This window comes from Pectinophora gossypiella, chromosome 5, assembly GCF_024362695.1.
Source record: "Pectinophora gossypiella chromosome 5, ilPecGoss1.1, whole genome shotgun sequence".
NCBI classification, from domain to species: Eukaryota; Metazoa; Arthropoda; class Insecta; order Lepidoptera; family Gelechiidae; genus Pectinophora; species Pectinophora gossypiella.
In genome coordinates, this window is record NC_065408.1 from 2,411,474 (window position 1) to 2,425,716 (window position 14,243).

General features: G+C 37.2%; 2 protein-coding genes across 7 annotated transcripts in view; both read right to left on the minus strand.

Annotated features, from left to right (window-relative positions):
* The window catches only part of LOC126366578 (protein transport protein Sec24A), a 228,222-nt gene extending 221,439 nt beyond the window's left edge, over positions 1–6,783 (minus strand). For all 4 annotated transcript variants that reach the window (XR_007566363.1, XR_007566362.1, XR_007566364.1 and 1 more), the window contains exons 1-2: positions 6,626–6,783; positions 4,685–6,431 (exon numbers count right to left, since the gene is read on the minus strand). Coding sequence is in view for 1 of the 4 variants with exons in the window: in XM_050009724.1 (XP_049865681.1) it covers positions 4,685–6,420 (1,736 nt within the window). In the remaining 3 variants the exon portion in view is untranslated. The remainder of the gene's footprint in view (positions 1–4,684; positions 6,432–6,625) is intronic.
* A 3,338-nt stretch (positions 6,784–10,121) lies between these two features.
* The window catches only part of LOC126366615 (MAP kinase-interacting serine/threonine-protein kinase 1-like), a 64,871-nt gene continuing 60,749 nt past the window's right edge, over positions 10,122–14,243 (minus strand). For all 3 annotated transcript variants that reach the window (XM_050009789.1, XM_050009790.1, XM_050009791.1), the window contains 3 exons: positions 12,099–12,320; positions 11,616–11,815; positions 10,122–11,458 (listed from right to left, as the gene is read on the minus strand). In XM_050009789.1, the coding sequence (XP_049865746.1) occupies positions 11,209–11,458; positions 11,616–11,815; positions 12,099–12,320 (672 nt within the window). In that variant the 3' untranslated portion in view covers positions 10,122–11,208. The remainder of the gene's footprint in view (positions 11,459–11,615; positions 11,816–12,098; positions 12,321–14,243) is intronic.

Sequence of the window (14,243 nt, forward strand, 5' to 3'; positions counted from 1 at the left end):
TAAATCAATCAATGATCACGAGTCACTTAAGTACCATATCACATTAACTTTCTCAACAAATTGAACTGTAAGCCTCACCAAATGTCAAATATGTTAATGCGACAGGGTTCTAAAGTGGTTAATTACATGATAATTATTGTACACAAAAGACGAAATATTAAAGTTGAGACCTTTGCCCGCCAGTGAGATCTTTCGGCATAGATTAAGTTAACATTAAGCGCAAATGACCCACTTAACGTCTTTTGATAACAAGGATATTTTTATAGTTTACACTTATTTCGCATGCTTATGACTATTTCAAATATTTACATTCATCTCATCACATACGTGTCCTGCATAAATAACTTATTTATCTTTGACAATGTTTTGCATTGCGCATTTTATCTGAGCCCCTTTGTGCCTTGACCAATAATAAACAAGTATAATGATGAGTCATGGGACTTTGCGCATGTGAATTGTGAATTAATATCATCAAGTGTCATTACCAAACTATTCATATTTTGAAGATGCAAACACGCACAACATCACGCTTGTAATCCCTATTGGGGTAGGCAGTGAAAACAAATTATCAAAAGTCTGAAATTCGGTGACATATTTACCTAAACTTTATGGTACTCTATGATATAGAGTTGAAACCACCACTTACCGACCTGACTTTTTAAAATAGGTGTAATTTTATTGAAAACACACAATTCGGAACTGCAATATTAAGTATTTTTTTATTGTTCTGATAATAAATAAAAATATAGCAACGTTAAAAAATCTGCGTTTTTTTTTGCGCCATGTCAAAGTCCTTTGGCGGCTAGTAACCCAGGGTTGATGAGGCCGGTCATTAAACCCACAACAGAAAAGATTGCAATTTCAAAAATCGGGTAAAGTGAACGGTAATATCAACTCTATTTATGTACTACCATCTCGTTTAGGTACAATCAAGGAGCAAAAGTTCAGTCACTGAGCCCAGCGAATTATTTGTAAACAGTGATGAAATTATGAACCATTAGTTGTCATAATTATAAAATTTATGTTTTTGTAGGCGCTTTTGGTCTATTACAGAAACGACACGTAACCAGGAGGTCTGAAATGCAACCAGTTAATTTATTACTTTGCAAGAAACTGTTTATCTATATTATCGTACATATCACCGAATTTTTACAATAAGATTCCCATTGACATTCAGAATTTGCCTTTCAACTGTTTTAAGATAGTAGTTAAACAAAAACTTTACAAAAAAGGTTATTATAAAGTTAGTGATTATTTAGAAGATATGAATGCATGGGATTAACTGTCTGAGAACTGATATTAGGCAGCTAAATTACTCAATTGTATACCAATATTTTATGTTTATTTTTATTTTTTTAAAGAACGTCTAGGACGCTGTGCCGAAGTTTTTCTTGCAGCTTCTTTTCCCCGGCTATACAGGTTGTGAGAAGCTGCAGTAGTTTTAGGCGGATGAGACGTTCGTTATGTAAAAATTGACGATTCAAAGTCTAACTATGTTACCTACTGAATAACGATATTTTTGAATTTCAGACATATGTATAGGTAGTATCAATAAGGTAGCTACTTATATTCGTCTTAAGATGGATAAAACGTGATGAACATGGTTACACTTAGACAAACTGTCAGGTTATTAGCCTATCTTCTTCTTTTGTCGTGTGGGTTGTGAGGTGGATTACCAACCTCAGCAACCCTGGTGTTAGGGTTATTATTGAGCCGCCGAAGGCCCCTGACATGTCAGCTCATGAGCCATGGCTCATGTAACAATTACTCACTTACATCAGTATGTAGTATCTGTGACCACGGATCATCTTACTTTCGGACAATCAGGTGATCAGCCTGTAATGTCCTAACCAAACTAGGGATCACAGAGTGATTTTTGTGATAGGGGACATATCAGGATTCGAACCCGGGGCCTCCGGATCGTGAGCCCAACGCTCAACCACTGGACCACAGAGGCCGTTATCAGCCTATCACACATTTATTTAGATATGACCTTAAAATATAGCAAGTAAGATATCAACATTACACAAGAACATTAGAAGATAAATTATCTTTAATGATAACATGTGTATTGTCTGCAGTTCTCAGACTAGTAGAATATTCATATAATAAATAACCAAGCAACCACCTGATTAAACACAGCTGCCTATTTATTCAAAACTTTTGACTTTTGACTATTTTTTTTTAGTAAATGGTATATAAAGCGAAGGTAGGGCTGACAGAAGAAGACTTAGAAGGACAGACATTGACTAAGTTGGTTGTCCTTAGAAAAGGTTCAGTACGATCTACTCTAAACCGTGTATGACAGGATTGATGGTTGTGGAGGAAGCAAGAGAAGTGTGTCAGGATGGAAGCAAATGGAATTCCATAGTCTCTGCTTACCCCAGTGGGAAATAAGTGTGAGTTTATGTATGTATGTATGTTTTGACTTTTAAAGATAATTGTGTTTTATGTTAAATGAATATGAATTTTAATAAACAAGAATTTATAGTTCTTAAATAAAGATGAATAGTTCTAGTGTTTCAACCTTAAATTAAAACCTTAGACCCATTTTTACCTTTCATCATAAACTGCCTATATACGTCCCACTGGGTCCCATTGGGACCCAAGATGTCACTTAGAAATAAATTTAAAGAAATTAATATTTTAACTTTGGCATCACAATATATCTTTGAAAACTTAATATATGTAAAAAAACATATAGGATTATTTGCAAAAAATAGCGATCGGCACATTGTTAATACCAGGAACAAAAATAAACTTGCTTTACAAGTCAGTCGATTACATAAGATTACTAAATCTTTTAAGGGGCAATGTATACGTTTTTACAATAAGATTCCCATTGACATTCAGAATTTGCCTTTCAACTGTTTTAAGACAGTAGTTAAACAAAAACTTTACAAAAAAGGTTATTATAAAGTTAGTGATTATTTAGAAGATATGAATGCATGGGATTAACTGTCTGAGAACTGATATTAGGCAGCTAAATTACTCAATTGTATACCAATATTTTATGTTTTATGTTTATTTTTATTTTTTTAAAGAACGTCTAGGGCCCTGTGCCGAGGTTTTTCTTGCAGCTTCTTTTCCCCGGCTATACAGGTTGTGAGAAGCTGCAGCAGTTTTAGGCGGATGAGACGTTCGTTATGTAAAATTGACGATTCAAAGTGTAACTATGTTACCTACTGAATAAAGATATTTTTGAATTTGAATTTTGAATTGAATTTGAACTGCTGGGCACAGGCCTCCCCTCAATCAACCGGATTTTTACCTTTATTAGGTATCATTTTTTTTATTCTACAAGCCGTTTTTAAAAACGCAAATAACATAACATAAGCTTTCTGTTAGGCCAAAGTGATAGGAGGTGGGCCGTATCGCCTTCTATAGTGGTCGACCCAACTGTGTTAGTGAAAACTGCACTTAAGATAAATGAATGACTCATTGGTGCAAGTCCAAATAAATAAAGTGTATATGTCACCGTAAAATTGTAAATAACGTTAGATTATAATCTATCTCGCGAGATTGTGAACTGTCGAAAAATTGTGAAACGTAATATACTGCTTACAATTTAACGTATTATTATTCGTCAGATTATAATCTATCGAAGTAAAACTGTTAAATCACAATCTTACAATTGTCAAATTGGCAACTGTCCGACGGCTGTCTCTGATTGGTCGGCCTTACAGTAGACCGTTCTGTGTCCATAGAGTTAGGAATAAAACACAGGTGTCAGTCAAATAAAATAAATGCTCTTCAAGATTGTGAAATCAAGTACGTATTTATTAATTATTTAGTAAGTAATCAATAATTCTGACATCACATGGTAAGAAAAAATGTATCAAAATTAAAAAATCTGAAACGTATCATTCAGTATACTTTTCGTGTGTAAGATAAACATGCTGGCGGCATAGGGGTGGCCCAAGGGCCACCCCCGCCGCACCCTAACCTACTGTTATGCCTTGTAAAAATTATGACAAAACACTATTATTCTAAAAAAGAATTATGGATATCTATTTATTAATCCCAAAAATAAGTTATACCTAACAAACCAGTATTCCTAGATGTTATTATGGGAAAGTAAAACTATTATGCTAAAAAACGTTATGCAAAAAGGAATATGATAATTAAAATTATGACAAAAACATTTATGCATTTTAAGAGAATCCCAAATTAACATTATGCTCACTCTAATAGTTTTGTAACTCTATGGTATAGCACGCGAGGTGCGTTTCGTATCACAATTTGACGGTTTCACTTCGATAAATTATAATCTACCGAAAAATAATACGTTAAATTGTAAGCAATATGATACGATTCATAATTATTCGACAGTTCACAATCTCGCGAGATTCAAATCGATAGATTATAATCTAACGTTATTTACAATTTTACGGTGACATATATAAAAATACCTATATTGAAGGAAATAAAACTAACATAAACCAATTAGAGAGAGAACTAGACAAGCCCCTTATTCAAAGGTGTACATCAATAAATAAATAAATAAATAAATAGGTTCATCATGTCTATCTTAGGACTTAATATCAATACTGGCTGCAAGTTGTTGATTACTTGTGACTCTGCTCACCCCATTTAGCGATTATGGCCTGAGTATCAATAAAACATTAAGTTTCTATGAAACTTGAGTACTATCAGGTTCATAAATGATAAAAAATACACTTACTCAGGGCTGCAATTAGGTGCATCAGAAAACTGATGTCCCAATCGGATCTCCGGCGGGTCTTCAGGGTATTCAGGCAGGATTTGTCTGCAAGCCATTAGGTCCACAGCCTGGTGGCCCCACAGCTGGTCAAACCCTTGCTTGGTGACACTTAGTTGTCCCATCTGCTGTGTCAGTTGCTGTTGCCCGTATTGAAGGGGCTGTTGGTACTGCTTGCCCATATTAGCATTGCCCATAGTGGCCTGATGGTTCCCAAAGTTGCCTTGAGGCATCTGAGGATATCTCCCTTGCATATTGCCTTTTGGAGGTCCACTAGGACCACTTGGTGGGCCAGGAGGGGCACTAACTGGCGGTGGGCCCTGAAGTCCTGCTGGAGGAACACTGTGTCCCATCTGATTCAATTGTGGACCTGGACCTTGGTTCATTGGTGGCCCTTGGTTTATTGGTGGCCCTTGGTTCATTGGGGGCCCTTGGTTTATTGGGGGCATTTGATTCATTGGTGGGCCATGATTCATTGGAGGGCCATGATTCATTGGTGGGCCCTGGGTCATTGGTGGCCCTTGGTTCATTGGAGGCAGTTGATTCATCATTGAAGATTGACTCATAGGTGGGGCTTGACTCATTGGAGGATTCAGTGGTCCACTTTGCATCGTTAGAGGAGCTATTGGAGGTCCATTTCTTTGAGGGCCAGGATAAGGTTGACTTGTTGGTGGACCACCCAAAGGCGGGCCTGACATAAGGCCTGTGGGTCCAGCAGGGAGACCTGTAGGGCCTTTTTGTAGACCAGGGGGGCCCATAGGTAATCCTGTAATGCTTGATACTGGAGGTCCATTAATACTGGGTCCATTTACACCCATTGGTCTTGGAGGACCTACAGGAGGTCCACTAGTAGCAGGTCCAGATTGCAATCCACCAGAAATAGGAGGTCCCGATAGAGGGGGACCACCCATAGGTAAACCAGGCAGTGGACTATTTCTAGGTAGTCCCGATTGAGGTGGTCCAGAAAATGGTATATTTGGTGCACTTGAGATTGGTGCTGATCCAGGAGGCTTCATTATTGGTGGACCTTGTGGTGGAGGTCCTTGTTGCTGTCCATAAGGTTGATTAATAGAACCAGGGCCAAAATTGGGTGCACTAACAGGAGGCCTATTATTCATTGGTGGGGCAAACCCACTAGGTGGCCCAGGATATTGAGAGGCTGGCTGAGATATGGAACCAGGCGGACCAGCCATAGGAGGTCCATTCATTAATGGTTGACTATGACTAGATGGAATGAGAGGGGGGGCATTATCATTAATCTGCTTTTGCTGGTAATTAGGTGGATATGGCAGGGGAGAAGATGTTGCAGTAGGACCTACCCTGGAGGATGGAGGCACATTTGGTAATAAAGGGTTTTGGTTAGGAGTTGTAGCCATAGGTGGCTTAATAGAATGCCTCATAGGGGATGATTGCATGCCACTAAGTGAAGGTGGCATCATCCCTGGATTGTTGAAGGCCGGCGAGTTGCTCGTGCTCTGATTGTAGTTGTTCACTTGGTTGATCATGTGGTTCTGAGGCGTAGACGACGGCGGCAGCGGACTATTGGAGTTAGCATCTTGTTTCAAGCCAACGTATCCCGGCGGTAACTGGCCCGGTGGCAAGTGACTCATCGACTGGTTATGATTGAACTGTGGCCCCGGATTAGCGTTCAACTGAGGCGAACTTGTGATGTTGTAAGGATTTGGAGGTAAGTTAGACATGGCTTGTCAATCTGGAAAGAAGATTTCAATGTCACACAATTATAGGTACGCAGTTTCCGACAAATACGAATCAATGCACCATGTGCGACACACACAATTGTGTTTGTATTTTGATAAAAATGCTGATATCGACTGAAATATTCAATTATACATGCTAATTCATCGCTGTTAAGATGACGGATGGGCGAAGCACAGAATGACTTACCGAGGTCAGGACGAAGTCAAAACACAAACAATATAGCACTCAATTTTTGGATTTTTAAACCATTCTTACATATTACCTCAGGGACTTAAAAATCGTAATTTTTATAACAAAAATTACAGAAAAATACGACCCTGACTTACGTGGCTGAGCAATTTACAGCGCCCTCTACACATTAATTTTTGACATGTCACGTCAACTTGCATCACTTTTATTTGTGAAGCTTTTGTTCAACGTACTAAGTAAGAGTAAGACGAAAAAAATACTTCATAGGGAAAGAGTGTAATTCTCTCTCTCTTTTAACATTTGGCGTTAAAGTTTTCCAAATAAAACACAAAGCGTAAGGTAGCGTTCGTTTCATTATATTTTTATACACGTTCGTTCAGACAAGGTTCAGGGTTCATTATTCATAGTTGGTCTTTGGTCTTTGATACAAAGTAAATACATACATATGTTACGATATTGGTGGCTTTTGCTATGTACTAAAGACTAGGCAGCATGGTCTTATGATCTTAGCCTGACCCACAAATGGGCAAAAGAAATATATATATATATATATTTGTGCCATCCACGTGCCATCTAGCAACGATAAAATGAACTAACTTTAAAACGTTTTGCGAAATAGTACGGTATAGTTGGTGAGCGTTTTCAAAATTAAGTGTACTACGTCTGAATTTTAGCTATAATTAAAAATATGACATTGTTGGAGATATTTTGATTTAGATATTATTAAGATACGCGATAGTTTATGAAATTATGTGAAGTTGTTAACAGATTAATCTATTTTACGAAAAATTATTAAATTATAGGGCGACGGGCGAAAAAAATGTCAGTTTTGCGACTATCTTAAAAAATAATTGGTCTGTAACTATAAGAAATATATAAATATGATTTTAGTTGTGTTATGAAGATTACCAAAGATATTTTATGAAAAAAATATATACATAGTCATAAAATCTATAAAACACGAAATATGCTAGTTTTTCGTTCGGTTTTGTCACAGCTGATACCAAGGCAACCATTATATTTACGATTTAATTTCGAATATTAGTTTAATAAACAAAGTAATTATTGTGATACCGAATATTAAAATCATTTTAATAAATAACAGAAATTATTAGCAACTCTCCATATTGAAAATTAGAAAAATCTAAGAATTTCTTCGTCGCAAAATGAGGGACTGTCGCAAAACTGACATACGAATTTTTCTAAGGGTGGGCTCACACAGGAGAAAACCGAACCCAAAAATGTAAGTGAATAAAATAAAAGATATACTTACACAAATTTTAAGTTTTTAACCAAATAATTATCAATTCTTAATGGGAACAGTCTTTTTGAAAATCAAGATTACTTAGTTTAACAAATAACAAACTTGTCTTCTTTTTTCAGCTTCTTCTTCATTCATTTCAGATATTTTTTTCTTCTTCGATTTTATTCTTTGTAATTTTTTTAACCTTTGGGCGTTTAATTTCTCGGGATTTTCTTTTTTAAATTTTTCTCTATATCTCCGAGACCGTTCTGCACTAGTTAGTGGCATTGTTAAGCCTAAAAAATTTAAACCTTTTCAGTATGTAGTCTCTGCTTTATAGTGTCGGTTTTGCGACTTTACTAGTCAGCCTGTAGGTCACAGGGAAAAATGTCGCAAAACTGACGTGACGCTCTGTTCCCATTTTGTATTCAAACCGATATTTAAAAGGAAAAAAAATACCTAGTCTTGTCACCAAATATAAATAATTTTGCATTATAATATAGTTCATCTTCTGAATAAATTAATAAAAATAAAACTCACCTGAATCTGATTTTATATCGTCTCAAACCCGACAGATAAAATTTTGACGGCCGTGGAATACCAGAAAACACGTCTCGCGTCACGAAATATATTTTGTCACTAGTCTTTTTTTAAATGGCGACCGGTAAATTAAGGATAATTTTGCCATTTTAAAACGAAAATAGCTACCGTAAATAATTTCAATAGGCAGTTTTAGTCGTGACAAACCCGACATGTCCGGTCGGTACACTTTTTAAGACTTTTGAAAAAATTGAACTATATTTAAATAAGCACAAGATTTAAATTATAAACTACTGGAAATGAGAGAACCTTTAGAAAACTTCAAACAATACCAAACATCAAATGATACCCTAGTACAAAAAGTTTTAAGAATCTCTTCAAACATTTATCAGTTTGAGTGGGGGACACAGCAAAATCTAGTACTTAGTGATAAAAATTTACATTTTATTTAAATAATTCCTCATAACCATGAAAAATTTGTTAGAATTTAATTAGTTTAGAATATATTTAATGTATCTCAATAATTAAAATAATTAGCTAGAAGTAAATTTTACTAGTTATTAGACTTCAAACACAAGGGACAACGTGAAAATGGGAGGTACACTTATTTTTGAAAATGCTCTGGTACAGTTGGTAGCGTATTGGTCAAAGGTATTGGTAGAGTAACCAAGAAACTCTTGCAGAGGGCGACACAAGGCTACTTTTACTTTTAGTTTTTAGCAAAGAAAAAAAGTGTCACTTATAGCGCCAAATTACAAAAATCTAACGACAATTTTACAAAGTGACCCGAAGTAAGTCGTGAGTGATAAATGCATTTGATTTGATTTTGATTTATTTATTTTGATTTTGGTTATAGAACGTTTATAAAATTACGTTATACACATGAGTAAGCGTCTGCACGACATTTGCATATTATCAACCAGTTTATTGTTCATCGTTAATAACTAGTGAGAATCTCGCTAATTACGCCAGGTGAGTGATATCTTATGGTTTGGTTGAAATAGATACAAATTTTCTATGAAACAATTTGAATAATTACCTTCTTATTAATTCCATATACAGAATGTGGCCCGCGGGTTCACGTTCAAAATTAAAGATTAGATAGAGGGGCTCATTGACTACTGGGCCGAGTCTGGAGACCCAGGCAAAATTGTATGGAGCCTGACTTGGAACCGATAAAGACAAAGACTGGACATGTATTTTCAATATAGAGAATTTTCACTACAGCGGTTCACTTCAAATAACCCTGTGAAAAAGTTACATATTCATACATTCCAAAAGAACACAAAATTACTGGTTAAATTAGTGCGAAAGACACATATTTCCTTTTAATTTTGAAGTGGCTGCCGTATTGCCTGCAGAGTTGTTTCTCTCTAACACTGCCCAACACTTACTTCTATGCTAGACTGGGAGCAAATAAAAAACAGAATATCTTCAGCTGCTTGTCTTCCTGGGCATGTCGTAAGATCCGACAGATTTTGTCACCTTCAACATGAGGGACAACTCTTTATGGGTGATAGGCTGATCTCTTATAATCTATAATGACTGCAAGTTGTCTTTTATTACTTGTAGCTCTGCCCACCCCGTTAGGGATTACGAGCGTGAACTTACGTATGTATGTGTTTATGTATTTTGTTTAGAATGAGTACATCAGGCATCATTGTGTTTATAATATTTTCTATGTGAAATAGGGAATTAAGAATACAACACTTGTAAAAATTCAAACATCTGTATTTCAATGACATTTCAAATCAATGATTTAGTCGAAAACAAAATTTTAACAAAGTACTGCGTAAGTAAAGTTAAGGATTGATTGGATAAAGCCGCCAGAATTACACGAAGGAAAAATATATATAAAATTTATGTGAACTAAATAGAAAATTTCATTTTCGAAAATTTAAAAATTATATGCTGTTTTTCTCGGCCGAAAGTGGCTCCGCCTTTGTCCAATCAACGCGTACGCAGGTTACAGTCTAGCAGGTCTACTCTTAACATTACTTCAACACTTCACTCTCAGCAATATAAAAGTATTCAAACTGATCACAATGTTATGGCAGTTCCATGGAACCCCATGCAACACTTAACCAACACAGCTCCACAGAAATATATGACATTTCGTTCATCAGATGGCCAGTGCCCCTTCGCCGGCGTTGGTTATTGTAAAGAAGCATACTCATGTACATACTACAATTCAGAATTATGCGCATCTACATATTACACTTGCACCTCTCAGAAAAATGTCACATATTGCCTTAACTCGCTTACAAGTAGGTTTGATTCATTCTTAATTAATGAGATGTGGTTTTTCCATCGTTGGTAAAAAATGCAAAAACAATCACATAACAGACTAGTACATATCCGAAAACATTATTAGAAAATAACAAAATTTTATTGCATACGGATAGGCCACGAACGAAAGGCGATTATACAAATAAGCTCAATTTAAATTGCGGATTTCATAAATCCAAAAATAATAAATCTGTAATCGATATAAAGTATGTAGATCGGCACAACTATCTCAATATAATACGATTTTATCGACCCCGCGGGGTCCGGGCGGCGCGCGCCACAACATAAATTCACAAATACTCTACATATCGATAAAACTATTCAGTCGTTTTTTTTTTATTCATAAAAATATATCTTTAAAAGGCTCAAATAAAACCGTTACAGCTCTATAAGTACCGTTCACGCGTCGCGATCGGATGGTTTCGTTATCACTGGTGGAATATTTCCTTGGCACAGTCTGTGGACGCCGGAATGTGCGCGGCTCGTCGGTGGGTGGGGTGGGGGGGGGCTAGTGCACCGGCAGCGGCGGCGTGGCGGGCGCGGCCAGGCGGCGCCGCAGCAGCGACGACTCGGCGGGCGGCGACAGCCCCAGCCCCGCGTCCTCGTCGTCGGCGCGCGGATAGCACGACTTGCTGCAGCGCAGCGCCGGCGACGCGCGCTCCATGTACGAGTAGTTCATGGAGAAGTGCTGCTGGATCACCCGGTTCACCGCCATAGCCGACTCCGCGAAGTTCGACAAGTTGCGCGCCGACATGTTACTGTAATACAAAACTTTCATTAGCCTCATTCTGGAACGTGTTTAATAAGTCAATAATTTACCTATACCGAAAGAAGAAAGATAGCGTCACGATTTCTACTGCGGATGTTGATCAAAATTCCATTTCAAAATGATAATTTTTGTAGAAATAAACTTACCGCTTGATATTGATGGGCGTCTGCAGCGCGGGATAGCGCGCCCGCGCCAGCGGGTCTGCGCGGCGCAGCCAGGGGTGGTGCAGCACGCGCTCGGCGCTCAGCCGGTGCGACGCCTCGCGCACCAGCAGCGCGCGGATCAGGTCCTTCGCCTCCGACGAGATGTGGGACCACTCCTCCTCGGGGAACGAGTACCGGCCCTCCTGCAGGGAAACAAACTCTTGTTAACACTTTAAGGAGTATATTCCCGATCCCAAGTCTCATACAACTAAATCCCGCGACGGGAAGGTTTTAATAACAAGTCGTAAAGAGAGCGAATGACGCATAATTAAATTTGTATGGTTCTTGTTAAAATTGAAACTATTTTAGAGCCAATCCTTCAAGAAGCTTCTGATCTCCTCGAGACACTGGATTCAATTACCACCTCCTTCCCAAAAAAAATGTATATACTTCAACAAACACAAAAGTATCGAACAAGACGCTCACCTGTATAGAGGTAAAGAGTAGCTCCTGGCAAGCGCGACAGTTCTCGCCGCGCTCCCAACCGCAGTCCGCGCCGCAGTCGGCACGGAACGGCGGGTAGCCGCACAGCAGAATGTAGGCGATGACGCCGAGCGACCACAGGTCGCACCGCTTGTCGTAGTGGTTCGCCGCCGAGCCCGCGAACAGCGACACTACTTCTGGCGCCATGAATTCTGCGCTACCGACCTGGTGGCAACAAAATTGATTCCATAAGTGATCAAGGATAACCGAAAATCGTCTAAAGTATTTATATGAGCTGTGGACTGGTAACCTGTCATCACATGACTCAATAAAGACTTATGGCCCAGCTCAAGACCGCCAATTGTACTGTAATCTCTCTTATGTATGTTTAGTAGTTTCTTGTGTACTGAGCGATAAACAACCAAAAATCGACCCGAAGTATTTAGCTGTGATGTACTTTTGTATACGAGGAATGATCACCAAGTTAATGGTAAGTTAGTGCTATGTTAGAAATATGAGTGTGGCTGCAAGTTGTCTGCTAACGACTTGCTTGTGGTCCTGCTCTTATTTATATAAAGTTTAATTTAAGAAATTCTTCCGTAAAGCGATAACCCGAAATATAATTGCTAATGAATAGCGTTAAGATTTCTAAGCTACGGTATGCTATGTACTTTTAAATCTCCATGCCGTCAAAAATTTGCAATGTCAAGGTAAAGGTCGAGTATATTCCGGTTAATAGCAACATTTCGTTCACGTGACTGATCGCTTGATTACTGAATATGTCAAGACATTCATATTTGATTAGCTCCGCTCACATACACTACTCACACAGAATGTGAAAACATTCCATAGAAATCACCAACGCAACAGCGAAATTCTATCAAATTTGAGTTGGAAACCCTTCATGGATGAAACCTTAATATTCTTAAGTTGCTTTCAGAATTTGGTTAAAAATACCATTCGAAGTCACGTTGTAGGCCAGCCGGCCAACGACAGTTATAAATATATTTTTAAAGAACTAAATGCCACGGAGAATTGTATCTAAATCTCATTATATGTACCCAAATAACCACTTCGTTTAGGTACACGTATTATTAGCAATGCATAAACAATTTTCTCATACTTAATAATTAAACATTCTTGAATGAAACAACATGTTTTCAGTTCATAAATGCTTTTGTTTCGTTGGAAAATCCGCCAGCTGTACCTATGTTAATCCCGTTCAATATACTACGCTGTGCATATAATTTAGATTACTAGGTATTCAATTCATTGCAAACTTTTATTGTCTTTATATTACAATAGCGGTACAAAGCACAAAAAATATGTAATGATAAGACAACCATGATAACATTCGTGTGTTTTTGTGTGCCTAAGTGCCTAATTCAATACCAATGTTTACAAATTTTATCAAAGTTTCACGTTTCGCGAATGTTTTTAGAACGAGGCTGTTATCCTTATCATAATTGGTCCAATTATTTCATGACAACTTTTTTGTTTCTAATTTTGTTCCCGAGATGTTTTTTCAGGACTGTTTTAAGCACTTACAATTCGCTAATTATATTCAGTTATCTATTTTCGTTTAAGAGAAAAATAGAATTATCATATTAGAATGTTTGTTTGCTCATACTTATCAATTCACTGATAACCTGAGAACAGCTTTTCAGTTTATATCTGGTGATGATTTCATCCTCACCAAAATTGAAACTATGAACTCCATTTACATTTCGCAAAACTGTATACCTACCGACGTGTAGGTAGCGTATTTTTACCGCACGTTCCACTTAATATGCAACGTCTCTTAAAATCTAAATTCGCATATTAAACAAAAGATATGACTTGTTGTAGTTATACGTATTAACCTACAGGAAATATTTGCATCCGCATTTGCACTACGAAATGTAAACAACTTATCCAATCTAAATGAAATAAGTCTTCATATAGCCGGTTTAAATTATTATCTGCTTGTAATAAAATAATGTAAACACTGAACGTAATTATATGAACAAATTACTTGTATGTATCATCAAAGTTATACAAATAATTTCTATTTATTGATAAAAACTTAATAAAAACTTTCAACGCATTGGATAGAAGAAAATTGAACGTAGACATCACATTGCTAGACAGAGGCCTTCAATCAACTGG